The 27,306-nt window shown below is 47.3% G+C and overlaps 1 protein-coding gene and 1 long non-coding RNA gene across 8 annotated transcripts in view; one reads left to right on the top strand and one right to left on the bottom strand.

The window, feature by feature from the left end:
- CDC42BPB (CDC42 binding protein kinase beta) overlaps positions 1–27,306 on the bottom strand; it is a 112,734-nt gene that overhangs the window by 43,199 nt on the left and 42,229 nt on the right. For all 7 annotated transcript variants that reach the window (XR_005024207.2, XM_057488122.1, XM_057488121.1 and 4 more), the window contains exons 2-6: positions 25,372–25,463; positions 20,126–20,209; positions 10,486–10,581; positions 6,377–6,525; positions 1,519–1,612 (exon numbers count right to left, since the gene is read on the bottom strand). Coding sequence is in view for 6 of the 7 variants with exons in the window: in XM_057488122.1 (XP_057344105.1) it covers positions 1,519–1,612; positions 6,377–6,525; positions 10,486–10,581; positions 20,126–20,209; positions 25,372–25,463 (515 nt within the window). In the remaining variant the exon portion in view is untranslated. The remainder of the gene's footprint in view (positions 1–1,518; positions 1,613–6,376; positions 6,526–10,485; positions 10,582–20,125; positions 20,210–25,371; positions 25,464–27,306) is intronic.
- Positions 20,216–25,435, top strand: LOC130679446 (uncharacterized). The gene is made up of 3 exons (XR_008992384.1): positions 20,216–23,155; positions 23,781–23,914; positions 25,250–25,435. It is a non-coding gene; the product is annotated as an uncharacterized LOC130679446 (long non-coding RNA).

The following is a 27,306-nucleotide window of genomic DNA, read 5'->3' as shown; positions in this document are numbered from 1 at the left end:
CCCAGGAATTGCTGAGGCTGCTCATAGACAGGCCCACCCTTCAGACCCCCAAAGGGAGCATCTGTGGGTAGATCCAGGTACTAGCTGGGTGCTACAGCATTCCCCAGACAGGGAACCAGGAGGCTAAGGCCCTTCAACAGGGAAGAACAATCCCTCAGCTATTGATGTCAGCAGGAAAAAGCCTCAAAACAGTCACACCTCTATGGAAAGCTGAATCAGCAAGGGCAGCAATCTGCAGAGAAAGGGGGCTGGGTAAACTGAGAATCATCGATGGGCCTCAGAGCACGTGGAGAATATGAGTCTACAAGGCCAAGGGTCAGCAAGGATGTGGGCAAAGAACCATAGGAGGCCTGTCCAGGGAAAGGCCAGACTCTCCCTTGGGTCATGTCTGAGAAGAAAGCCTGGGGTACAAGGCAGCACCCTAAGTCGGTCTGAATGAAGCAGGAGGAAGGTCTGCCTCTGTCATGCGGCCAGAGTCACTTCTAGGCATCCCGTGCTTCCAGCTGCAGCTCCACCACCACCGCAGGAAGAAGGGAGCATTATCAGGTGGTGACAGGTGAGCGGCCACGTCAGGGAGTAACGCACAGTCTAAGAAAGGTGACCAACCAAGGCTCTGGCTCCTGTTCAGTCATCAAGAGACAGGACTTGGGGACAGCTCCAGTTATCAATGAACCAACACATAGTCTAGACTTTCAGAAACAAGAGACTGGCCCCAGGGAAGGCTTCACTCTGAGAACAATGACGTCAGCTTCACAGCTTCTTTCGCTGATGCCTGAAACTCGCCAGCAGGAAAGAATGGGTCTGCTCTCTCCTGGACAAGACTTCCAACAATCTAAGACAAGACTGCAATGGGGACTGTAGGAGAAATGCCAGCTGTTTCATACAGTGAGAGCAGTTCACTGCAAGCAGCTACGGAGTGGCAGTGAGCTGAGCCAGGGCAGCCCCACCTGAGGTCCCTAAGCTGCGATGCTGGTCTCACTGAGGCCCAAGCCAGGTCTCCAGGTGACGGCGGGACCAACGTGTCCTCCTGCTTTGCAGTGGGCGTGCTGGCTGGCCCTGGAAACCAAGGCCCAAGGGCCCCTGTTTCTAGATCTGTAACACCCACAGAAAGATAATCCCTGACTATTAGGGAGTTACCTGTTGTTGGGCAGAAATGAGAATGTACCATTTCAGTTAACTTCTGTCCCCATGACAGCCTGGACCCCACATTTTAGGAGAGGACCCCAGACCTGCTTCTCTTTTGCCACAATGTTGACATGCTCTTGGCTGCCCAGGGCTTTGAGGAAACTTGACAACCCTCCACTTTAGAAAGCATATGCATTACTTTTGTAAACACCCAAAGCAATAAAAATGTTTTAAACTTGAATAGAAAATTTCAGCTGCCTCCTTAATGGATTTATCTTAACTCCTATTTATAAACTTAATTTCTGAATTGTATCTCAAAATGAAAATTTAAGCCCCTTCTAATTATAAGCAAAACCCAAAACCAAATAGAAAATTTCCAACAAAAATACCTACAGTTCCATCATCATTCATCTTCAAACATGATCCAAAGTCAGCCAGGCGGATATGACCATTCACGTCCAAAAGGACATTGTCAGGTTTAATGTCTCTGTTAGTAAAATAAATATATAAGTTAACCATTTCCACGCAACACAACAGGCGGTCAAAGCCCTTAGACTAGTCGTGGGCCAGCTGAGGATGTGCTAGTGTGATTTCACGAGAGCGCTCACCACCCAGAACGCATCCCTGTGATGACGGGCATGACAGCAGCAGTCATCCCCCCACTCACTCCTGAGCACCAGTCAGCCCCCACCTACCCGGGGAGAGGCTGGTACTGTTCTTCCCCTCCCCTCCCGCCAGCCCCGCTATCCAGTGTTTCACGAGCACCTCCTTTGCTGGCACTGCCCTCGACCGCAGGTCCACAGGAGTGACAAGCTGACACCTCCCCTGCCTTCACGAAGCTCCACACGAGCTGAGGTGTCAGAGAATGAACATGCAAGTGTGCGAATGTGCACGTGGGCTGAGGAGCACAGAATATAGTCCATGTGCTAAGTGTGATGAGGAACATGAAACGAGGTGCAAAGGGTGGCCGAGCCCTGAAGAGCACAGGCATCAGGTGAAGCTCTGGGGCAAGACCACTACAGGCCAACAAACCACCCGCACGCCCAGATTGCACTTTATAGATAAAGACAGTGAGGCTTAGGAATCGCGTAATCTGCCCAATTATACAGAAGCGAGTGGAGAGCGGGAAGGTAAACCTGCGTCTGTCTCACTAAACCCATAGTCCTACTACTGTTCCATGAGCTTGTGAACACTGGCAGGGGACGGGGGGCAGCACTTAAAAGCACAAGCCCTCCTTTCCAGCAGAGCGAGCTTATGTGACCACAGAATGAAAGAGAATGCAAACTATAAAGACAAAGCAAAGAAAGATGTTCACCAAGGAGATTGCAGGTGGAACTCAAAAGGCCAAAGAGTGGATTCCGCCTAATGCGCATGTGCAGGAGAGTGGCTAAGTAAACCGGGCTGGCCTTATGTGACAGGTGCAACACCTCAAGGAAAACAAAGGGGCGTGTCAACAACTCTCGGCAACAGGGATGAGCCCCACAAACGAAGGCGAGCAGAAGATGACACGTCCACCCCAAGAAAGAGCCAAGAAGTGAAAGGAAACCCTAGCACAGCACTCGGAGCTCATCTATAAATATCCTTTAATAAAACAAATACTCCTAAAAAAGTGAAATAAAACATATTATACATGTAAATAATTAGTAATATTTAAATATTTAAAATAATATAATATAGATATCCTTTAAAAAATGAAATAAACATCTTTAAATGAGCACTCAGGAATATGGAAGAGAAAACAAAACAATCTCTCAGTTGGTCAGAGAAACAAAAACTAAGAACAGAACTAGACAAATACAAGAAGAAATCAAGTGAGCTAATTTAACTCAGGAAAGAAACAGAAGAGACAAAATCTTATCAGAAATGAAGATTAAATTATAAGATGCCCAAAGGAGACTAAACTCAAGTGAACATGATGTACTACTAAAAGGCACTAAAAAAAAGGGAGAAAAAGATCCAGAATAAAAATCTGCCAAGTAAAAAGGATCAAAGAGAAATGATTGGAAACTGAATGCAACAGCAAAGAAGGCCCAACATATATATAAACAGAGTTCTTTAAGAAATTAAAATAGAAATAACTAATATTTGAAACTGTAATCCAAGAGAACTTTCCAGAAGTTAAAAAAAACTGTATAGATGAGGGGGCCCATCAAATTAAAAAAAAAATCAATGTCCTGTTCTTTTTGGAGCCAGACAAAGTTGAAAGTGAAGCTCTTGTGGATCAATTAACACCAAAGTGTAGCCAGAAAAACACGGAGGATAAAGAGGTGTGTTGGGGGTTTGGCCACGTGATTCCAAGCCTCCATGAGCAAAGCGGTAGGATCCCAGGGCACAGACAGACACAGGGACAACAGGGCAGAGGGCGGTGCCCAGACCAGACCAACAACAGAGATGTCATGTCAAATCAAGAGGGCAAAGGTGCATTCAGTAAGCAAGCAAGCTGGCGTCGGGACAACTGGGGAGGCCCTTCGGGTGGAGATCAATCAGATCCCCTCCTTGGGGGGCGGTTGCAGAGCTACTGTGACACCTGACGCGTCCTACTTCTCCACCGTGCTCAGATTTCCCTACTTTCCCATCACCTCTTCTCAGCTCTCTACTTTGTCTAGTCTTTCTTTTCTAAGACCTTTTTTGTTCTCTGAACAGTCTTTCCCTTAAACTTGTCCCCCATTTCCATTTCTTTTACGAGATGTACAACCCGCTCTTCTGGGGTGTCATGTTCCCCGTCCGCAATCCTCTGTGTACCTTCACCCTTGGCTTCCGCCTCTGCTGGCACCAGGGGCAGGCCTCTCAGGCGCCCACCTGCACAGTGTGCTTCTGGCCTTGGCTTCCCACTGCTTCCTTGCTGCCAGAGCCAGGAAGCAGCGGTTCTGCCCACAGAAGCCCAGCTGGTGAGCAGCAGGCACTGCCCCCAAGTCACCAAGGGCCACATTCAACCACAAGGGCCCGAAGCTATGGCACAGGGTCTGAGTCACGCCTGTCACACCCACTGGTAATATCACTCTTGTGCTAATGCAATTCACTAATTTCTGGCCCTACCGAATGTAGTTTCCACTTATTCACAATGTACCCACCAAGAGATAGGGCCGACTTCCTATAAAACCTGACTTTGTGAACTTTCTAGCAAAAACACAAAACTTTCTGTTGTTAGACTGGGTCATTCAAGCACTTAGTCTAAATACTAAGTTGATGGGGGAGGGTTAGAATTGCATAATGTCTCCTAGTATGCCTGGAAGTCAAATGACAGAACAGAGCTTCTACAAAGCCAATTAAGAGAATGAGGAGAAAGCTTTCTAATTAGGGGAAATAGGAAAAGAAGAAACTACTAAAAAGGTGGTCAAATTAATTTCCCTGGAGATCTGAGACAAATCCAAAGACATTTATCTCTGGTATGAATTAGGCAGAGTTCTGTCAAAAAGGTAGAGTGTAGATCTAACGTTAAGAACAACTACAGTAACTGTGACAGAAGCAGGTGTAATTACACGAGAAAACAGAAGTCTGGCCTGAGCTCATCACCCCAGAAGACACAGCTGCTATGTGAGGGCAGCTCCCCGGGCTTGCTGTGGTGCGGGGCACCCCGGCTCCCAGCTCCCTCCAAGGAGCGGGGCCGCTCCGGCCCTGGGAGCCCGTGCTGCTCTCAGAGCAGGAACCCCGTCTGCGCAGGAAAATGACAGGCTGCGGAGGCTGAGCCAGGAGGGGTCTGTGACCCACACAAGGCGATGTTGGGGGAACTGCGATGGCTGCAAACCTCCACAGCAACACTGAGGGTGGGAGACCGTGCCTTCTGGTCCTGCGAAGAAGGCAGTTCCTAATCTCAAACTGCACACGGGATAAGCTATCAGTCACCATGTGGCGGGCCTGAGATGCTGCTGTCAGTTTTCTCACAAGCCTCCTCTTCCTCCCATGCAGGACATGTGCTACCAAATCGAAAGAATAAACTAAGAAAGGGGAAGATGTGTGACTCAGGAACAATGGTCCAGCCCCAGAGGCAGGGAGGGGAATCTTTCCACTTGAAAAGAAATCCCAGAAAGAGAACAGTCTAGTGAGCCTGGAGAAGACCAAAGCAGAGAGGAATGGCGAGGCTGGAGGGGACCATGCCCAGGAAAGATGAGGTGCTTCCCGACCCGGCTAGAGCTGTTTGATTTGGCCACCATATTGGGAGATAATCGGTGACGGCTACACAGAAGCTAGCTAATAAAAAAGCAGGGCAATTATTAACTCCAGAGAAGACAATTTACAGCAGTGTAACTATTGTACACTACGAGGCTCATCTGTGAATAATATTCACAGTCATTATATTATAAATAGCAAACACTGATTTAGCCAAAAGTTGTTATTCTACTAACTGGGACAGCGTGCGAGAGGGGGTCTGGAGCACGTGTGGGAGAGATGCTTTAGGTAGGAGAGTACACGTCCCCTTTGGCAGCTCTGACCCCCTCCTGACACCTGGACAGACGAGGTCAGGTACCGGAGAAGCAGCTAAGAAGTGATAGGTGCCACCCGTGGCGAGTGGCATCAGGGCAGGGCTGGGACTGCCATTTTGTTACAAGCCCTGTAGAACTATTTAGACTTTTTAAAACTACTGCCACGGAATTACTTTGATAAAAATAAAACAACTCAAACAAGCAAACAGCCCTCAGGGCCACTGCACCAGCGTTAAGGTGCTACCCCCGAAGCAGAGTGGGTCGGGGAGCTGAGGGGCCTGCCTCACACTTTCACCCCACATGACCCTCCTGCGGACAGTCACACTCTTACTCAACTCAGGCCCCTTACGCTGCTGTGATGGGAGCCTCTCTCTTCACCCCAATCTTTCTTCTGAGTATTCTGTGGGCTGTAGCCCCTGGGGTTGGTATGGGACAGAGAGAAGGTGGAGCAGAGATCACAGAGACACAGTGGGATGGGAAACCCACATGAGCTCAGGGGGGCGGGCAGGCATCTGGAGAAGATGTACCAACAGGGGAGAGGGTGAGTCAACATCAAGTAAGTACCAAAAGACAAGGTGGCTTCGGGTGGTGGGAGTAAGATCATCACCACAGTCACAACAGAGCTGGAATCTCCTGGGGGCAGGGCCAGGCGCTGGGGTCCACAGAGGGTGACCTGAGTAAGTCACTTTATGCTGTGGCAGTTCCAGGTGAGGACAGCTATTATATAACTTCTCTAGACAGCTTGGTATCTGGGTCAGTGGGTCAGGGAACTCCAAGAGGAATAGTTTAACACATTGCATGGGGTTCCATAAAATCTGCAAGGTGATTACCTGTGCACATAATGAAGCTGATGGATGGAGTCAATGGCCAGCACCATCTCACCAATGTAGAATCTTGCCATATCTTCTGGGAGCTTGTCTTCAAATTTACTGAGCAGGGTGAGTAAATCACCACCCACGTAGTAATCCATGACCAAGTACTACAGATCAGGACAGGGGAGAGAGCACAGTATTCAGTCACCACCTGACAGTTGAAGGCCCAACTCTTAACACGGAAGCTGTCTGCCCCAAGCTGGAACGGATGGCTCCCCTGGTGCTGCTGTCATCTAGGACTTCCCCTCCCAGAACACAACCGTGGTGTGTTAGATGATACTGAGATTATTTAAAGCTATGCATCTGGCAGAGAACAAACTTCAACAAATAACATTTAATCAATGGAAAAAGGGTTTGATGCTGGAGAAGGCACTTTAACAGCCAGTGACCCACAGTGGAAGCATGATTAATAGTCGACTGTCAAGTGCTACTGTGTTAAAAATGATTCTCTAGGTCCTCACGTCACAGGAAGACAGTGGGCCAGAGCAGGGAGGTGAACTGTCTACAGTCATGTGAAACTAGCTGTAAGCTAAGTACGGGCTCACCCCCATGGAACAGTCAGAAAATCTACTGCTTCAGTGGGAATCAGAGCTCCAAGAGAGAAAATGCTGAGGGGCTGGGTGTTCTGCTCTTGGGAGTGAGCCGCCTGCCCAAGGGCCGGGCAGCCACATCTCAGAGATGCTCGAGAAGCCGGCGGCCCTAGATGCAGGAATCACCTTCTTTGATAACCGTTTCCGTTTAAGAGATCCATGGTCTGGTCTGAGCAGTTAACTTTTAACTAAACAACACAGAGAGGAAATACCAGCACCCTGTCTATGCAGCCAGAGAAAAACAGTCATTTAATGTTTACTGAGCAGCTACCACTCAGCGAGCAAGTTGAGATGCTGACCATGCCATCACCTCAGTAGTGCTCACACACCCTGGCCACAGGTGCTACCCAGGGTCCACTTTGCAGGCGAGGACCCAGGGCCTGATGACATGCCCAGGCACCCAGCTAGAGGCAGAGCTACGATTCGAACCCAAGCAGCCAGACCCCAGGCCCGGATCTTGACCCAAGTGCTATGGCTCCGCACAGGAAGGAGATGGGCCACTGTGCCCCCGAGCTCCTCTGCAGGAGTGGCCTTCACTCTAGGACCCTGTTCTCCAGCGGGATTTTTATGGACAACTCTCCCATCCTGCCTCAGAAATGCAGCTTCTGAGGCTCATTCCAACTGACGCCTCCTTCCAGGAGCCTTCCCTGGCCTGGTCTCGGGGGCTGTCCCTCCCATCCTCCAGCCCACAGCGAGTGAGTGAGTCCCAAGTACACGGCTCCTGTTCTGCAGCAGGCTCTCGGCAGGTGCGAGCCCCTTCTCTCAGCCTCTCACTCATTTCCTCATAAGAAGCTGTCGGCACCCCTCTGGGTGACAGGCCCCACTCTGTGAAGCTGACGTCAGCACAGGGAGAGACCACAGCAAGCATGGAGACGATCGTGGTGATGTCAGAGCGGCGTCTGTCAGAACGAGTGCTGGGCCGCACGGCATGGCTGCGGATGTGTGGGGCCTGGATGACAGGCAGGAGCTGGCCTCAGTAGGGCCACGGACTGGGTTCCAAAGGGATGTGTGCAGAGGCTAAGGGGAGAATGAATGTGGCCTACTGGAGGGATGGAAAATGGACTACAGCGGTGCATGAGTGAGGAGGGGATAAGGCCAGACCCCGCAGGCCCCCTCGAGGAGCAGGGGAAGCTGCAACCTGGTTAAGGGGTATGCACTTTCTCTCACTGCCCTGGGAAGGAGGAGCTGGAAGATGCAGGACAAGAGCAGGGTGGGAGGGGAACTGGGAGGTCAATGTGGCCCAGGCAGGAGGTGAGGGTGACAGGCTGGTGAGGGGTGGAAAGAATGAAGACATGGGCCACAGGTACTGTAGACATCTGCGGAAGAGGCCACAACGCCCACTGACGGGTGTGCACGTGGAAGGGGAGGTCATGTGAAGGAAGAGCCAACGTCTCTCAGCCCTAAGCACAGAGAAGAAACGAGCCAAGCACCGCATCTGGTGGGCCCTCCATGGTCTCTGTGTCTACCTAGAATCTAGACAGAAAAATAAAAAACACTAAATGTGATTGATGGGCTTCTAGAAAACCTGAATGGCTCATAAGGCAGACAAGTAGAAACTAATTTTTGGTAAGAACTAGACTGATTACTTCTTCTGTCACGTAACACAGGATTCTGAACTAAGTCAGTAAGGCAACACCCATTTAGTTACTGGTGAAACAGGTTTAATGTTTATAGAATGCCAAGTTTAGAGACCTTCAACAGAAAGGGTAACATGAAGAGCCTCTGCAGGGCAGCCCGAGGACCCTGACACAGCCTGTACCTTGTACCACCTCACCACCACCCACAACAGGGTAACTGCCTTGGTGCCAGGAAGGTAAGAACCTGCCTCGAGGCACCACCTGTGGGTGGCAGGGACAGTGGCCAGGCCCGGGCCTGCTGATGCCCAGAACGGAACCCAGGCCTCCTGTCTTCTCTCATTAACTGTCACTGTGCTTCCATCAGGCAACTCCAACAACTCGAGAGGCTGGCTTCTTCACTGGAATTCCAAACTGACTGCCTTCGCACAGAAGCAGCCTCATAATGGCTAAAGTTCCAGACAGTAACATGCTATGCTGATTTCAGGAAAAGCATTAGAAGCAAAAAATGTGGTTTTCCTCCTGTACAGACCCATGTTGCCCAGCACTGCTTGGGAAACTCCACTCAGTTCTCACCAGAACAGGGAGTGAACTGGAGACAGTTCACCCAGAGCAGGGGGTTTACACAGAGACGGCCCCAGAGCATCAGGATCTGCTGCTGCTGGAGGGAGGGCTCAGGCCTCCTGCGTCTGTGCCATAACCTCAGCCAAAGGCTTCCTCTCTCCTCGTCCCAGATACCCCATTCGAAAACGGTGGTAATCATGAATGCCCACCTCACTGGGTCCCTGGAAGACTGAGATAACCCGTGGGCTTGTGCTCAAAAAACACCCGCAGCCCCACTCTGTCAATACAAACATATATAAATTCTAAATGAAGAGCATAACAAACAGTTTTACCTAATCCTGTGCATTTGAATCTAAGGGATTTCTTAGATGTCTGAAAGAGATTATTTCAAGATGAATAAAAGAAATCCTCCATTACTCTGCTTGTAAGCAAACGGAGCACATGACCAAGAAAGAACTTACAGAACAGAACGCAGCCTAGGTCCCTGCCCCGAGGCTGTGGGACCCACAGCCCCCGGGCAGCCACTGCTGGAGAGACGGTGCCAGAAGTGTTGTGGCCAGAGCAGCCAGGCTGAGAAGGACTTCTCCAAGGTCTGTGCCTACACCCGCCCACCCAGAGCTCCACGGTGTGGACCTTGTATGTTTACTAAGCCATGCTTGAACTTGGGGTCCTAAAAGAGCGGCTGTGAATCACTCAGTGTCTGACACCAAAGGTCTGCTTACCTGTCACTTCTGAACTGTTGTGTCTGCTGCTACTCACTCAAGTCCAGCCCTACACCAGCTGTGAACCGCAAAGCTAAGCAGCCGGTACTGAAAACAAGCCCCAGCTCAAGCCGGAAGAATAAATAGACGACAAGGGCATGGAAACCAAGAGTCACCCAAAAACCAGTGCCAACGGCCTCACAGAGCCCAGCCCGACCACTGGGAGGGCCACAAAGAAGCAGCTCTCCGACCTGGCCGCCAAGGGGGCGGGGGCGGAGGCAGAGACACCCACTCAGTGACTCAGCTGCAGCATTTCAAATCCACACAGCAGTTTCTTACCCTTCCACACAATTTAAGATGGAAATGCCCTAAACCCCCAGTCTATTTAAATGTAATAAACCCAATGAACAAGGTAGTCAGGTTATCTAGTGCTTAGAGAAAAACAAAGCACATAGTTTCACAAGTCTCTTCTTAAAAAATCCCACCTGATGATCACGACACTAAAACAGGCCCCTGGTTTTATCTGGTCAGAGGCACACTTAAAACAGCATCACTTCCTGCTGGTGGTGACAGCACAAAGGATCGAGCGCCAGCGAACGCCATCTGCCTAGGTCTTCCCATTCTTGGTGGCAACATACCAGGTAGTTTTCGTCCTGAAAGGCGTAGTGCAGCGTGGTGATCCACTGACAGTCGCCGTTCACCAGCACGTCACGCTCCTCCCGGAAGCAAGCGGTCTGTAAGAAGCAGGGGAAATGGTGTGTGTCCACCTGGAGGAGCACCTGCCGAGCGCAGTCCTGAGTGTCACCTGCCTTCCAGGATGCAGCGAGCTGTTGCCTCCCTCACCTGGAACCAGACACGACGTGTCTCCCCCAGGTGGCGCCCACTGCTCCTCACTCTTGCCTGTGCCAGCAGAAAGGCTGCGTGAAAGTTCCTTCCTGCTGCAGTGTCCCACCCGAGCGCCAAGCTGCTGATGACCCACTTCTTCACAGCAGTGCACCTGCCACTTCCACACACGCCCTTCCTATGCCTACACCTGGGGGTCAGGTGGCTCTCAGGAGCAGCCCCCCAGCATCACTGCCTTCTCATTACCAGAGAAGCCTCCTTTGGGTAGCCTGTGGAGTGGCCACCCTGCGCCTGACCCTCCCCATCACACACCTACAGTTTAGCAGCCATGGGGCTGGCAGGAAAGGGTACCAAGCTGCTTATCTATCTGGTTATTTTCATGGAATGTGCCCCCTGCGCAGCCCACTGGCACGCACGACCATAACAGGACCCCACTGCAAAGCCCTGCAGCACAAGGGTAAAACACTCTCCTTCAGGCTGCGATGGTTCTGCTTTTTTTAAAAGAGCTCTAATACACAGAAGCATCTGTATTTCAACCAGGTCTGGTATAATTATAATAAAACCTCCTCTTCATTGAGCATATAATGTAAGATTTTAACTCCTCATATCTGAAATGTGCAAAGCTGAGCAAAAATAAAAGTACCACTGACAGAGGGCTTGCTATGCCAGGCACCACATATGTGCCCCCATCTCTCCTCTGAGCCTCAGTGACCTTCAGAGCTTGGTTTTATTTACAAGTGTTTCTATTTTACACTTGTTTCTAAAAGTTTTCACTTCAGAAAGAAATGATGATAGACATGTCCCAATCCCACTAACTGGAAGCAGACAGAGGGACGCAAGTGGCCAACCATCAGCTTCCCAGGTCCAGATGCAGAGAGGCAGTCCTGAAACCCCCACGACCCCTCAGCCAGCGGCCCTGAGACCTCAGAGGACTGGTGAGGGGTGGCTGGAGGCAGACCTGAGTATGGGGGCCGTGGCCAGCCCAGGACCTACAACATCTGGGACATCGTTTTCATGAGATGTTCTGTGCTCTCCATCATCTCCTGTCAACCTTTAGGATAAAACCCCTAACTAAACGGGGACTTGTCCGCGTGGTGGCTCAGAAACAGGAGTACACGTTTCACCCAGCAGTTCTGTCTAAAAGCAGACAAGTCTTTAGTACTTTTTTATGACCCAAAAAGATGAAAAAGAAGCCTGGCTGGCCCGGTCTACAAGGTGTGAACTGCCGCCTCCTGTTGACTTCACGCTTCCCAAGAAGACTGCAGATGTCAGCATTCTGAAATCCAGCGTTTGAGGATGTAGCCACCATGATCAGCAGACAGCCACGGGCTTCTCTCAGCATGCCAATTAACTAGGGCTCACGTAAGCAATTTAAATTAAATGTAGCAATATTTACTCTTTTAAAATGTGCTCACTCAGAGGAGGAAGAGCCAAGATGGCGGCATGGGTAGGAAAGCGGAAATCTCCTCCCAAAAACATATATGTTTTTGAAAATACAACAAATACAACTATCCCTAAAAGAGAGACCAGAAGATACACCACAAAAGCCAGGCTACATCTACACCTGCGAGAACCCTGCGTCTCGCGAAGGGGGTAAGATACAAGCCGTGGCCCGGCGGGACCCGAGCGCCCCTCACCCCAGCTCCCGGCAGGAGGAGAGGAGTAGGAGCAGGAGGGAGTGGAAGCCCAGGAGTGCTAAACACCCAGCCCCAGCCATCCGCACCTGGGAGCGCAGACACACAGTGAGTGGGGTGCTGGACACTAGGGAAACGGGACAGCAAAACCTGCGAGTGGGTCCCTGCAGCTGGCGCCCCTGGGACAAAAGAAAAGCAAGTGCTTTTTGAAAGTCTTAAAGGGACAGGGAACTCACAGCTGGACTGAAGCATCCTGGCACACTCAGCCCAGTAGCTGGGAATGCCGGGGAACTCCAGGGGCCCTAACCCCTGGGCAGCAGCGCAGCTCAGAGGCCCCTCACGGCAATAAACAGCCTCCCGCCAGTTCCCCCTCTGGCGTGGCCCCGCCATAGCATAGTAGCAGCCTGAGGGCAGCCATGACCACAGTAGCTGTGCAGAGCTTCCTCCACAGCGGCCGGGCAAGAATCAGAGACCCCCGTCTGCAGGCAAGTGCCCAGCACAAGCCGCTAGGGGTCGCCGTTCTCCCAGGAGAGGAACGCGAGGAGCAAGCAGGAAGGGATTTTGTTTTCCCAGCTGACACATGCGCCATCTGCCCATCGCCATGAAAAGGCAGAAGAATTTGATTCAGACCACAGACATCCTCCCCTGAGAGGGAACCTGGGGAGATAGAGCTAACCAATCTTCCAGAAAAAGAATTCAAAATAAAAGTCATAACCATGCTGATGGACTTGCAGAGAAATATGCAAGAGCTAAGGAGGGAGAATTCAGAAATAAAACAAGCTCTGGAAGGAATTAAAAGGAGAATAGATGAGATGCAAGAGACCACTGATGGAATAGAAACCAGAGAACAGGAATATAGAGAAGCTGACGCAAAGAGAGATAAAAGGATCTCCAGGAATGAAAGAATATTAAGAGAACTGTGTGACCAAATGAAATGGAACAATATCCGCAGTATAGGGGTACCAGAAGAAGAAGAGAGAGAAAAAGGGATAGAAAGTGTCTTTGAAGAAATAATTGCTGACACCTTCCCCAAACTGGGGGAGGAAATAGTTGCTCAGACCATGGAAGCCCACAGAACTCCCAACACAAGGGACCCAAGGAGGGCAACACCAAGACACATAATAATTAAAATGGCAAAGATCAAAGACAAGGACAGAGTATTAAAGGCAGCCAGAGAGAGAAAAAAGGTCACCTACAAAGGAAAACCCATCAGGTTATCATCAGACTTCTCAACAGAAACCTTACAGACCAGAAGAGAATGGCATGATATATTTAATGCAATGAAACAGAAGGGCCTTGAACCAAGGATACTGTATTCAGCACGATTATCATTTAAATATGAATGAGGGATTAAACAATTCCAAGACAAGCAAAAGTTGAGGGAATTTGCCTCATACAAACCACCTCTACAGGGTATTTTAGAGGGATTGCTCTAGATGGAAGCAATCCTAAGGCTAAACAGATGTCACCAGAGAAAATAAAATCACAGCAAAGAAAGCAGACCAACCAAATACTAACTAAAGGCAAAAAATAAAATCAACTACCCACAAAAGCAGTCAAAGGAAACACAAAAGAGCACACACACAAAAAAACACCTAACATACAAAGAATGGAGGAGGAGGAATAAGAAGGGAGAGAAATAAAGAATCATCAGACTGTGTTTATAATAGCTCAATAAGCAAGTAAAGTTAGACAGTAAGATAGTAAAGAAGCTAACCTTGAACCTGTGGTAACCACGAACCTAAAGTCTGCAATGGCAATAAGTACATACCTTTCAATAATCACCCTAAATGTAAATGGACTGAATGCACCAATCAAAAGACACAGCGTAACAGAATGGATAAAAAAGCAAGACCCATCTATATGCTGCTTACAAGAGATTCACCTCAAACCCAAAGACATGCACAGACTAAAAGTCAAGGAATGGAAAAACATATTTCACACAAACAACGAGAAAAAACCAGATGTTGCAGTACTAGTATCAGACAAAATAGACTTCAAAACAAAGAAAATCACAAGAGATAAAGAAGGATGTTATATAATGATAAAGGGGTCAATCCAACAAGAGGATATAACCATTATAAATATATATGTACCCAATACAGGAGCACCAACACATGTGAAACAAATACTAACAGAATTAAAGGAGGAAATAGAATGCAATGCATTTATTTTAGGAGACTTCAGCACACCATTCACTCCAAAGGATGGATTCACCAGACAGAAAATAAGTAAGGACACAGAGGCACTGAACAACACATTAGAACAGATGGACCTAATAGACATCTATAGAACTCTACACCCAAAAGCAACAGGATACACATTCTTCTCAAGTGCACATGGAACATTCTCCAGAACAGACCACATTCTAGGCCACAAAAAGAGCATCAGTAAATTCAAAAACATTGAAATTCTACCAACCAACTTGTCAGTCCAAAAAGGTATAAAACTAGAAATAAATTGTACAAAGAAAGCAAAAAGGACCACAAACACATGGAGGCTTAACAACATGCTCCTAAATAATCAATGAATCAATGACCAAGTTAAAATAGAGATCAAGCAACATATGGAAACAAATGACAACAGCAACACAAAGCCGCAACTTCTGTGGGATGCAGCGAAAGCAGTCTTAAGAGTAAAGTATATAGCAATCCAGGCATATTTAAAGAAGGAAGAACAATCCCAAATGAATAGTCTAAAGTCACAATTATTGAAATTGGAAAAAGAAGAACAAATGAGGCCTAAAGTCAGCAGAAGGAGGGACATAATAAATATCAGAGAAGAAATAAATAAAATTGAGAAGAATAAAACAATAGAAAAAAATCAATGAAACCAAGAACTGGTTCTTTGAGAAAATAAACAAAATAGGTAAGCCCCTAGCCAGACTTATAAAAAGAAAAAGAGAGTCTACACACAACAACAGAATCAGAAATGAGAAAGGAAAAATCATGACGGACACCACAGAAATACAAAGAATTATTAGAGAAACTACAAAAAACTATATGCTAACAAGTTGGAAAACCTAGAAGAAATGGACAACTTCCTAGAAAAACAGAACATTCCAAGACTGACCAAGGAAGAAACAGAAAATCTAACAGACCAATTACCAGCAACAAAATTGAATCGGCAATCAAAAAACTATCCAAGAGCAAAACTCCTGGGCCAGATGGATTTACTGCGGAGTGTTATCAGACATACAGAGAAGACATAATACCCATTTTCCTTAAAGTTTTCCAAAAAATAGAAGAAGAGGGAATACTTTCAGACTCATTCTATGAAGCCAGCATCACCCTAATACCAAAACCAGTCAAAGACCCCCACCAAAAAAGAAAATTACAGACCAATATCCCTGATTAACATAGATGCAAAAATACTCAACAAAATATTAGCAAACTGAATTAAAAAATATATCAAGAGGATCATACACCATGACCAAGTGGGATTCATCTCAGGGATGCAAGGATGGTACAACATTTGAAAATCCATCAACGTCATCCACCACATAAACAAAAAGAAGGACAAAAATCATATGATAATCTCCATAGATGCTGAAAAAGCATTTGACAAAGTTCAACATCCATTCATGATAAAAATTCTCAGCAAAATGGGCATAGAGGGCAAGTACCTCAACATAATAAAGGCCATATATGAAAAACCCACAGCCAACATCATACTGAACAGCAAGAAGCTGAAAGCATTTCCTCTAAGATCGGGAAAAAGACAGGGATGCCCACTCTCCCCACTGTTATTCAACATAGTACTGGAGGTCCTAGCCATGGCAATCAGACAAAACAAAGAAATACAAGGAATCCAGATTGGTAAAGAAGAAGTCAAACTGTCACTATTTGCAGATGACATGACATTGTACATAAAAAACCCTAAAGACTCCACTCCAAAACTACTAGAACTGATACCGGAATACAGCAAAGTTGCAGGGTACAAAATTAAAATACAGAAATCTGTGGCTTTCCTATACACTAACAATGAACCAATAGAAAGAGAAATCAGGAAAACAACTCCATTCACAATTGCATCAAAAAGAATAAAATACCTAGGAATAAACCTAACCAAGGAAGTGAAAGACCTATACCCCGAAAACTACGAGACACTCTTAAGAGAAATTAAAGAGGACACTAACAAATGGAAACTCATCCCATGCTCCTGGCTAGGAAGAATTAATATTGTCAAAATGGCCATCCTACCTAAAGCAATCTACAGATTCAATGCAATCCCTATCAAATTACCAACAGCATTCTTCAATGAACTGGAACAAATAGTTCTAAAATTTACATGGAACCACCAAAGATCCCGAATAGCCAAAGCAATCCTGAGAAGGAAGAATAAAGTGGGAGGGATCTCGCTCCCCAACTTCAAGCTCTACTACAAAGCCACAGTAATCAAGACAATTTGGTACTGGCAAAAGAACAGACCCAGAGACCAGTGGAACAGAATAGAGAGTCCATATATTAACCCAAACACATATGGTCAATTAATATATGATAAAGGAGCCATGGACATACAATGGGGAAATGACAGCCTCTTCAACAGCTGGTGTTGACAAAACTGGACAGCTACATGTAAGAGAATGAAACTGGATCATTGTCTAACCCCATACACAAAAGTAAATTCGAAATGGATGAAAGACCTGAATGTAAATCATGAAACCATAAAACTCCTAGAAAAAAACATAGGCAAAAATCACTTGGACATAAACATGAGTGACTTCTTCATGAACATATCTCCCCAGGCAAGGGAAACAAAAGCAAAAATGAACAAGTGGGACTATATCAAGCTGAAAAGCTTCTGTACAGCAAAGGAAACCATCAATAGAACAAAAAGGCACCCTACAGTATGGGAGAATATATTCACAAATGACAGATCTGATAAAGGGTTGACATCAAAAATATATAAAGAGCTCACACACCTCAACAAACAAAAAGCAAATAATCCAATTAAAAAATGGGCAGAGGAGCTGAACAGACAGTTATCCAAAGAAGAAATTCAGATGGCCAACAGACACATGAAAAGATGCTCCACACTGCTTGTCATCAGAGAAATGCAAATTAAAACCACAATGAGATATCACTTCACACCAGTAAGGATCGCCACCATCCAAAAGACAGACAACAACAAATGTTGGCGAGGTTGTGGAGAAGGGGAACCCTCCTACACTGCTGGTGGGAATGTAAATTAGTTCAACCATTGTGGAAAGCAGTATGGAGGTTCCTCAAAAAGCTCAAAATAGAAATACCATTTGACCCAGGAATCCCACTTCTAGGAATTTACTCTAAGAATGCAGCAGCCCAGTTTGAAAAAGACAGATGCACCCCTATGTTTATCGCAGCACTGTTTACAATAGCCAAGAAATGGAAGCAACCTAAGTGTCCATCAGTAGATGAATGGATAAAGAAGAGGTGGTACATATACACAATGGAATATTATTCAGCCATAAGAAGAAAACAAATCCTACCATTCACAACAACATGGATGGAGCTAGAGGGTATTATGCTCAGTGAAATAAGGCAGGCAGAGAAAGACAAGTACCAAATGATTTCACTCATATGTGGAGTATAAGAACAAAGGAAAAACTGAAGGAACAAAACAGCAGCACAATCACAGAACCCAAGAAAGGACTAACAGCTACCAAAGGGAAAGGGACTGGGGAGGATGGGTGGGAAGGGAGAGAGAAGGGGGGGTGAGAAAGAAAGGGGGCCTTAGGATTAGCATGTATAGTGTGTGTGGGGCACGGGGAGGGCTCTGCAACACAGAGAAGACAAGTAGTGATTTTACAGCATCTCACTACGCTGATGGACAGTGTGACTAATGGGGTATGTTGGGGGCACTTGGTGAAGGGGGGAGTCTGGTAAACATAATGTTCCTCATGTAATTGTAGATTAGATTAATGATTACAAAATAAAAAAAATAACAGAAATAAAAAAAATAAAAAACACTGGAAAAAATAAAATAAAATGAAAAGCTACAGACTCATAGAAAATATTTGCAAATCACGTGAGTGATAAAGGACTAAAAAAAGAATACATATTTTTACATAAAACTCTAGAAAAAGCCAAATAACCTATATTATAGTAGGTAAATCAGTGGTTGACTGGGGATGAAGAGAAAAGTGGGGAAGGAGAGATGACAAAGGGTACAAGTAAAATTTGGGGGGAGGATGACGATTGTGTTCATTATCTTGATTGTGGTGATGGTTTCACAGATACATATGTCAAGACTCACTAGATATATACTTTAAACGTGTACTTCATATGTCAACTGTACCTCAATAAAGCAATTTTGTAAAAAAGAAAAAAAAAATGCACTCACTCACTGTGACACTGGGTAAATACTAGTATGACAAGGTGAGAATTGCCTCTCCCTAACCTTAGACTTTTACAATTTTAAGATTTAAACACACACACACAGACTGCACTCCAGAGGTTAGTGTAACAAGTCAGAGTAGACACAGCTCAGCAATCTTGCTTCGTAAACCAGTCACTCTTATAAAAACAAACTTGCATGGAATTTGCTACTGTATTTCCTTAACAAGCACCTTATTCCTCCCCAAACATTCAAGTAATATCAGCTATGTTCCCTCACGAAGAACCGCTCCCAGTGAGTCCCTGCCAAAGTGCTGGCGGTGATGTGGAGAAGGGCTGCCTGCGGCAGCTGACATACCCTGAGGGGAAATGGGGAGGCAGGAGGAAGGGACTCCCGGAGCCAGAGGCCCAAAGGTTGAGGTGCGACCTGGAGGCTGTGGCATGTGGGTGGCTGAGACAGTCATGGGCCACCAACATCTTGAGCCCAGGTAATCGAGGAAATGGGTATGGATGGGAAGAAGGCACCATGAAGGCCTGGGACCTGATGAACCTGAGATGCCAGTGGGCTGCTGAGAGAGAAGGCCCACCCAGCAACTTCACGCAAATCTGCAGCTCAGGTGAGCAAACTGGCCCAGGGAATGGTTTATAGTGTCGAGAGCTATCACCAGCAGTTAAGAATTCCAGACCCAGATAAGAAAGGATCACCTAAAATTACGAGGACGACTTAGAGTGACAGGATGAGGGTGCTAGGAACCACAGAAGGTATTTCCAAAGGGAGGAGGTGGCCGGTCCTAGGGGATTCCAGCAAGCAAAGGCCTGAGGGGAAGCAGAGGGGAAAGAGCCCCTCCAGAGGGCTGCCTGGACTGGGGAGGGGGGGACACCTGCCCAGGGTGGACGCTCAGCTCTCCCAGGAGAAATGCAGGAATACAGTGGGGGGTGGGGCAGGGAGGCAAGCCTAAGAGGGCCAGAGGGTGAGTCGGGGCTCTGACAAGCCTCACCTGACTCAGTCAGGGGCTGGGTGGGGCTGGCAAGAATGCGGCTGGGGGCCTCAGACAGCTGCTACCGGGATGGACACAGAACTAAGGAAAAACCAATTAAAAATACCGAGCAGGATTCACCTGCCTTTATTTACAATCTTCCCCCTCCCTCGAAGAGGGAGTGTGAAGACGTTCTGCACTGAAGGAGGCCCAGTAACTCTCGTCAGCACATGGAGCAGAAGGGAGATAAACGCCTAAACTCGCTGTAAACACTTCTAAATGCCCCCACAGCAGACACACACCTGGCCGGTACACTTCAGGGGACCTCGTCAGCCTGGTAAATGCGTCAACACCCAGGTACAGAGAAGCTGATGTCCGGAGAAGGCTGAGAGGCTGAGGGTGAGAACAGCTCACTCATGTGAGGAAGCAAGGCCCAGGTCCCGCCCAGCGGTTCTCGGTCACTGAAGAACCCGGCTGCTTGCTGCCAGCTTAAGGCCACACACTTACCTCTGCTCTCTTAAGCATCTCCCACTTGTTGAGGATTTTCATTGCATAAATCCGTTCAGTGTTCTTCATTTTAACAACAGCAACCTGGAACAAATAAAGAGTTTAATGAAACTTTAGTCAATGGAACGAAAGGCTGACACACTTTCATATAACTACAGTGAAATCTTAATTGCCTGGAAACTCTGGGAAATGAGCTGTTAAGGAAAGGAATGTTTTTAATGTAAAGCTTTGCTCTTTTAAGCATCAAAACTTGATTTCAGCCACACTGTAACTTGAATGATCTCACTTGCTCAGTTTGAAAATCTTCAATGCTGCAGAACGGGCACCTGGGGGCTCTCCACCCTCTAGTAGGTATATGCTTGGAGGTTTTCATAATAAAACCTTTACAAATTCGTCAACGGCCCCCATGCTTCCCTCCCTGCATTCAAGGGCCCTGCCACCACTCCTGTCTGCCTCACTCCAGCTGCCAGCCTTTGTGCCAGGTCCTGCCTCTGGGATCTTTTCTTCACAGGGCAGTCAGTGACTGGGTGGGTCTGGAGTGTGTCTTGGGCAAATTCACTCCCTTATGTTGCAGTTTCCACAACTAGGAAAGGGGTGACAGCAGTAATGGCCTAAGATTGCTGTGAGGATCGAATGAGTCAATACACTTAATGTGCTCAGAATGGTGTGAGGACACAGCACTCAGTATGGTGGCTGTCAGCGATATTCTTCAAGGTACAACGCAAACACTGCCTCTTCCAGGATGGCCTCTCAGACTTCCCAGTCCCCACCAAATCTTGAATGAGCTCTTCCATTGCTACCAACATCAGACACAATGTTTGCACCACTGTGTGGCACTAATTTGAGAAGATACATGTACCAGTCTTTTTACTACAGCATTCTTTACAACTGTCAAGATATGGAAGGAACCTAAGTGTACACTGACAGATGAATGGATAAAGAAGATGCAGTACATATACACAATGGAATATAACCCGGCCATAAAAAAGAATGAAATCTTATCATTTGTGACCACATGGATAGACCTAGAGAGCATTATGCTCAGTGAAGTGAGTCAGGCGAGGAAGACGAGTACCATAAGATCTCTCTCATTATGTGGGATCTAAAAAAAATAAATAAATGAGCAAAACAGAGCAGAAACAGACTCACAGACACAGAGAACAATCTGAGTTGCCAGAGGGAATAAGGGTGGGAGGGGATGGGTGAAACAGGAAAAAACTACATAGTATTTTACTGTAGAAATGGTCTAACTTGGAAGGAATGGAAGAGTTAGTAACTTCCGAGGAAAACAATGAAATTCTGCTGATGACAAATCTTCAGATCTTGCTGAAAACGAGAAGAACACTCTGACCTCTTGCTGGGAACCATAATCCGTTAGTGAAGGCCTATTAGAGCCAAGACCACTTCTAGAAAACATGCAAAACGATTCTGATAAAATACACAGAAGGAAAAAGAATGCTATCTATCCATAGAAAAATACTTGTCAAACCAAGAATACATAGAAGTGAAATAAAGAAGTAAAACTTAATGTAAAACACCCCTGTATATATTTGAACAAACTTTCTCCATTGCACAACTTACAAAATAAACAAGCTATAAAAATCTTTCTGGTTTACCATCACTTCTTCCTGGCCAAAAACTCAAGTCTCAATTACTTCCAAGGGAGATGGTGAGCCTACAAATATCTACACATTCAGTCATTTCAGTAAAGAAATACAAACCAAAATAATTTTATGGAACATTGAACAGTGATTCTAGGACATGACAACTAAGTGTAAAGCTGATGCAGCCCAGACCTGGCGCCAGGGAAAAACCGAAGCCACGGAGAACATCACTGTCAACTGACAAAGCTGGTAAAGACAAGAGATTAGCTAAAACATATTCCATCAATTTAAAATTTAAATTTATGAACTATGATCATGTAAAAAGCTATCCCTATTAGAAAACTGTCTCTGCAGTATTACGGGTAAAGGGCCTTGCTTGACACAGGCAGCTTATTCTCATTGGTTCAGAAAAAAATCACACATATACACACACACACACACCGTGGGGGAGAGGAACACAGTGAATCTCATAAAGCCCATGAGTTAAAATGTTAACTAACAAAAGGGAACTTAGTGTAAGTGTCAGACTGGTGGTCTTTGGACCATTCTATTCATGCAATTGTTCTGTTAATGGGGAAGGGTTTCTAAACAGAGTTTTCAACACTGTTTCTTTTTTAAAGTCACTCTAGGCATGAAAGGGGGCAGGAGGGCAGAGTGGTTGGGCACTCAGGCTTAGGGCCAGGCAGGTGAGATTCAAGACTAGCTCCAGCAGGGCCCACCACTGTGGGTCTCCACCTCTCTCCAGGGGAGCAGCGTGCAGGCAGTAGCTGGAAGGGCACAGCAGGCTCAAGTTTGTGAAAGCACGTAAGACTCGTCAGTCAGCCGCTACCTGCCTGTCTGCTGCACACACACGCACGGGCAATGCACCAGATTAGCTGGGCAACCACTCCCCTGAGGGTGCCAGGACCAGCTATCACCAACATACCGGGAGGAAGAAGGTGTGTTCAAAGCCACTGTGCTCAAGGGAAAGGGTGGTACCCCAATATTCTAAACCTTGTTTATATCAGCATCTGGAAATGTTTCTCCAAACTCTGCCTGTGTGTGTGTGTGTGTGTGTGTATATGTATGCGTGTATGTAAGCACAAGTGTGTCTGGGGGGGTAGATTTCAATTTTGGGGTAAAAGTATCACATGCTCATGACACAGAATGTATAGCCTTATTGCTCAGTGCATTTTGGGCTCCACAAATAAATCCTGTCGGGGTCGGGCCTCTGAGCACACACCCCCATCGTGCATTGTGGAGGGGCAGGCACATGTCCCTGGGCTCTGCTGCAAATGCAGACTCTTGCCCCACCCTGGGTTCCCGATTCAGTTAGAACAGTATGTGAACAACACTTTCGGTCCCGGTATTCATGAGGAGTGTCCTCGTTTCTGTGATCTGCTTGGTGTTCTCATTGACAGAGAAACCGAAACTGGGCACATTTCAGGTATGTGATGGTAAGAATATCCTACCCAGGGAGGCAATGGTGGTGGTGGTGAATACTAGCTACAGAATTTAAAATTTTGTTTTGGTGGGGAGGATGGGCAAGCATGCACAGGGAACCCAGAGGGGGCACAGACTGGATGGGGTGGAGTGGCAGGGCAAGGAGGGCTGGCACATGGAGCCCAGAGCACAGGCCCAGGGAAGGGAGGCTGCTAGAACCTGGAGAGAGAGCAAAGGCAAAGGAGACGATCCACAGCCTTCTGCAAAGGCCCGGGCGACGATGTGTTTCTCTTAATTTGGGAGGAACCTAGAAGGCGGTCAGTATACCTTCTCTGAGGATTAGGTTCCGGGGCAAAGAACACTAAAATAACCATAACGATTTTGTCACAACAGTATTCTCTCGTTTTTCCTCCTAAAGGTCACCCCTCTTACGCCCTGGAGTTTCCTCCTGTCCTCTGACCCCCTCTAATGAGTGTGGCTGTCACCGAGAGCTCTATGGGGCCTGGCCTTGCTTGCCTCTAGGCCTCAGAGCCTGGTACAGCTCCTGGTACAGGAAGATAGTAAAGGTGTATAACGAATTGAATTGGGTGTTAATTTTAAATAGCTTTCTCATTCTTCTCACTAAACAGAAATCAGCCTTACATCACAACCTACCTACAGCTCAGAGATGCGTTATTTCCATGCAGAAATCCATTTCTTTCTGTGGCTCCTGTAAACCATGTTCTGTGTTAGTGGCATGTGGAGAGCCTCTGCCAGGAGACAGGTGAGGCTCATGGGTGGGGCCTGGAGAGCCATAGGGGGAGCTTTCTAAGGGGCAGAAATGCTCTACATTGCTCAGGGTGCCCCTTACACAGGTGTGGACATCTGTCACCGAACTGTGCACTTAGATCTGTGCATCTTCTATGCACTTATTTCTCAATACTGAAAAATAAAAACAGAAAACAAACCTCCCTCCCCCACCCAGCCTACAGAAAGCCGAGTTTGGCAGAGAGGCTCATTCAGAGGCGAACCCAGAGCCTGGGTCGGCTTGGATGGGCTGGGGAGGAGCTGCCAGCCTAGAGGACAGGCTTTGCTGCACAGCCCCCAGCGCTGCTGCACCCCCTCCACTCACCCCTAAGACTCACTCTCAGGGGTGGGCCGGGGCAGAGCAAGGGGTGAAGATGAGGATGGGGCTGTCACAGGACTTGGGGCTGGGCCTGGTCTGAGGCCAGGGCAGTTTCTAAGGAAGAGATCAGCACATGACACACGACTACCTGGCTTGCTTGGGCAGGCCAGAGCTTTCTCACTCAAGGGTTCAAAAAAATTCTGTAGGAGTATTTTCTTTTTGTGTTGCCCTGCAGATAAAACTGGGGTGTCATCAGGTACTCATAGCACGAGAATCATCAAAACCCCTGACATGTTCTTAAGACAGTTAACAGTCTTGTTTCAATTCAGGAGTCACATGAGATCCCAGAGGGCAAAGAAGCTCTCAGGAAACACCTGCTTTGCTTTCTCCACATTGGCCCAATATGGAAGGAACTGGCCCAGCAGACACCGGCACCCGCCTGGCAGTGCCTTGCAGTCACGTCCAGCCAGCCGTCAGCAGGCATGTCTGCTGCTGTGAGGTGGCACACAGTGGATCCATCCTTAGTCATCAAAATGCCCAGTTCCCCAGCCCGGGAGACTGGAGGCAAGGACAGCAGACAGGAGTTAGTATCTCGCAATGTTCAGGAGGCACAGCTCTTAGGGTGGCTGACTGTAAACCCCCAGGTCCCACCGCCAAGGAAGCTGAGCCTCTGCCCTGGCAGGGCAGAGCCGCCGGGCTGCACAGCGAGGCCCTCGGGGAGGGACACGTGTGTGATTCGCTCGTGCCCTCGGCCAGCGTGGGACAGCACCGTGCGAGCACTGGCAGGACCCCTCCACCCCCGATAATGGGAACCACGTTGCTTTACCCTCCTTCCTGCACTGCTTAGAAATGACTGCTGAGACATTCTTCAATTAACAAAAGGATTTTTTTTTTAACTTAATTGTCTATAAGAAACTATTTTGGTCCGGACAATATTCAGGGTGATTCACCAGTTCTAAGTTTTGTTCTTATTTTCTTCATTCTATCTTGCAGATTCTGCCCACCAAGACCTCTCCAAATGATAGCAACATCTACCTCATCCCAAAATCACTGTATGGGGAGGGCAGTGACCATGGGGAGCTGCCGCTGTTATTGGCAAACAAAGTTCGTCTTACCTCACCAAAAGCCCCTCTTCCGATCACTTTAATTATTTCGAAGTCTTCCCGACGAAGCTGCATTTCCCTCACCAGCTGTGTAAATGGTTTAGCTGTAAATTTAGAAAAACAAAATTAACAATTCACTCTAACTTGATACTATATATAAATGTGGGGTCTTTCCACTAGGTTATACATTAAAAAATTTTTTAAATTTAATTTTCAAATCTGTACTTTTTAAAATGTTTAATATCTGGCAAGTTTTGGAATGTCAGTATTTATGCTAACTTGATGTAAATGCTTACCACAAGCACCTACTTCCAGATCTGTTACACCAAACACCCATACAACGACGACCCTTTGGCGAAATCACTGAAACTAGACCCAAGAATGAGTGACTAGTGAGGAGTGTGCCCGGAGGGCACTGCCGCTGTAACTGGAGTGAAGAACACAGGCTGGGCCGCTGGGCTCCGAGCCCTGTGCTCCCCAGCCAGCCAGGCCCAGCGCCACCGGGCAGCCACAGAGCCCAAGGCACTCCCTGGACGGCGGTCACTAAAGCGCAGCGGTGCACCTATGCAACCACACGGTCCTCACCATGACCCTCTGCACATCCCCTCTTGGAGGTTAATTCTATTTTTACTCACGTTTTAGGGAGGAGAAAACTGAGCCAGCTTTCTGTGGGATAGTGGGGTGCTCTGGGTTGAATGTGCCCACCCAGAATCTGTAACTGACCTTATGTGGAGTGGGGTCTTTGTGAATGTAATCAAGTTAAGATGAGGCAGCACATGGTAATGGGATGGGCCCTAAATCCAACACAATGATGGCCATATAAAAAGGGGGAATCTGGACACAGAGGGAAAAGCCACTGTGAAGATGGAGGCACAGGCTGGAATGCTTCCAGCCAAGGACGCCAAGGGCTGTGCCACTACCGGATGCTGGAAAGGAGATGGAGGGACTACCCCCCAAAGCCTCCAGAGGGAGCACAGCCCTGCGGACACCCCAACTTTGGACTTCTGCCCTCCAGGGCTGTGAGAGAGAACTCTGTTGCTTTAAGCCACACAGTCTGTGGTGACTTGTCACAGCAGCCCAGGAAACCAGCACTTCCAGCAACTTCTTCCCAGGAACAGAGAGCGGAGACAGGCTCGACCCTCCAGGAGCGGACTTCTTCACCTCTGAGCATTCTGCCCCTGGTCTAACATCCATTTAATTACACCTCCACACCTGTCATTTCCCCCTTCAGGCTTAAATTCAGGTTTTACGCTTTCATTTGTTCTGTACAGTTCTGTCATGTCCCCCTATCACAGTCTCCAAGGCATTCTCGGGGGAAGCACCGCCAAGTGCACAAGGGCTCTTGCTGTGTCACTTCTTACTACTACACCTGTGTTTACAATGACCTCCAAACACAAACAGAACAAAACAAAACCTGCAATCTGACATCTTCTGGGCTTCTAGCTGAGCTCCTTAAGTAGTTGCTTAGCACCACTAAGATTTGCTCACCAGGGTCACTGATCACGGTAACAACAGCCAGTATGCTACCCCCACCGTCACCAAAGGTCTGCTGGCACAGATTAAGGAACAGAACACGGAGCCTGAATTATTTAAGTGAAAAAAAAAAAAAAAGATCAGACTAAAGAAAATCCTTGAGCTAGAACTTAAGAGGGCATCTGTGGTTCACCTTTCTTTCTTTCAAACATCATCAAAAACAACCATTCCCAAAATTCCTAATGGCAATATGTATTTTAAATAGCCACCAAAGACCAAAACCTCTCCTGGTACCTTATGGGAGAGCCACACGGTACCTTTCAGTTTACGGTGAAGAAAAACAATCCCAACAAATTTCATTTGTCTTGTTTTACCAGCAGAAGAGTGAGTTTGGGAAAGGAAATAATGCCAGTCAGGTATAAACAAGCTAGGCCATACACCACTCAAGTGCAGGCTGCAGGAACAGACGCTCTC

The sequence above is a fragment of the Manis pentadactyla genome, chromosome 11 (genome assembly GCF_030020395.1).
Source record: "Manis pentadactyla isolate mManPen7 chromosome 11, mManPen7.hap1, whole genome shotgun sequence".
Taxonomy (NCBI): Eukaryota; Metazoa; Chordata; class Mammalia; order Pholidota; family Manidae; genus Manis; species Manis pentadactyla.
Note: the sequence above shows the minus strand (reverse complement) of the source record. Positions and strands in the feature narration are given on the sequence as shown.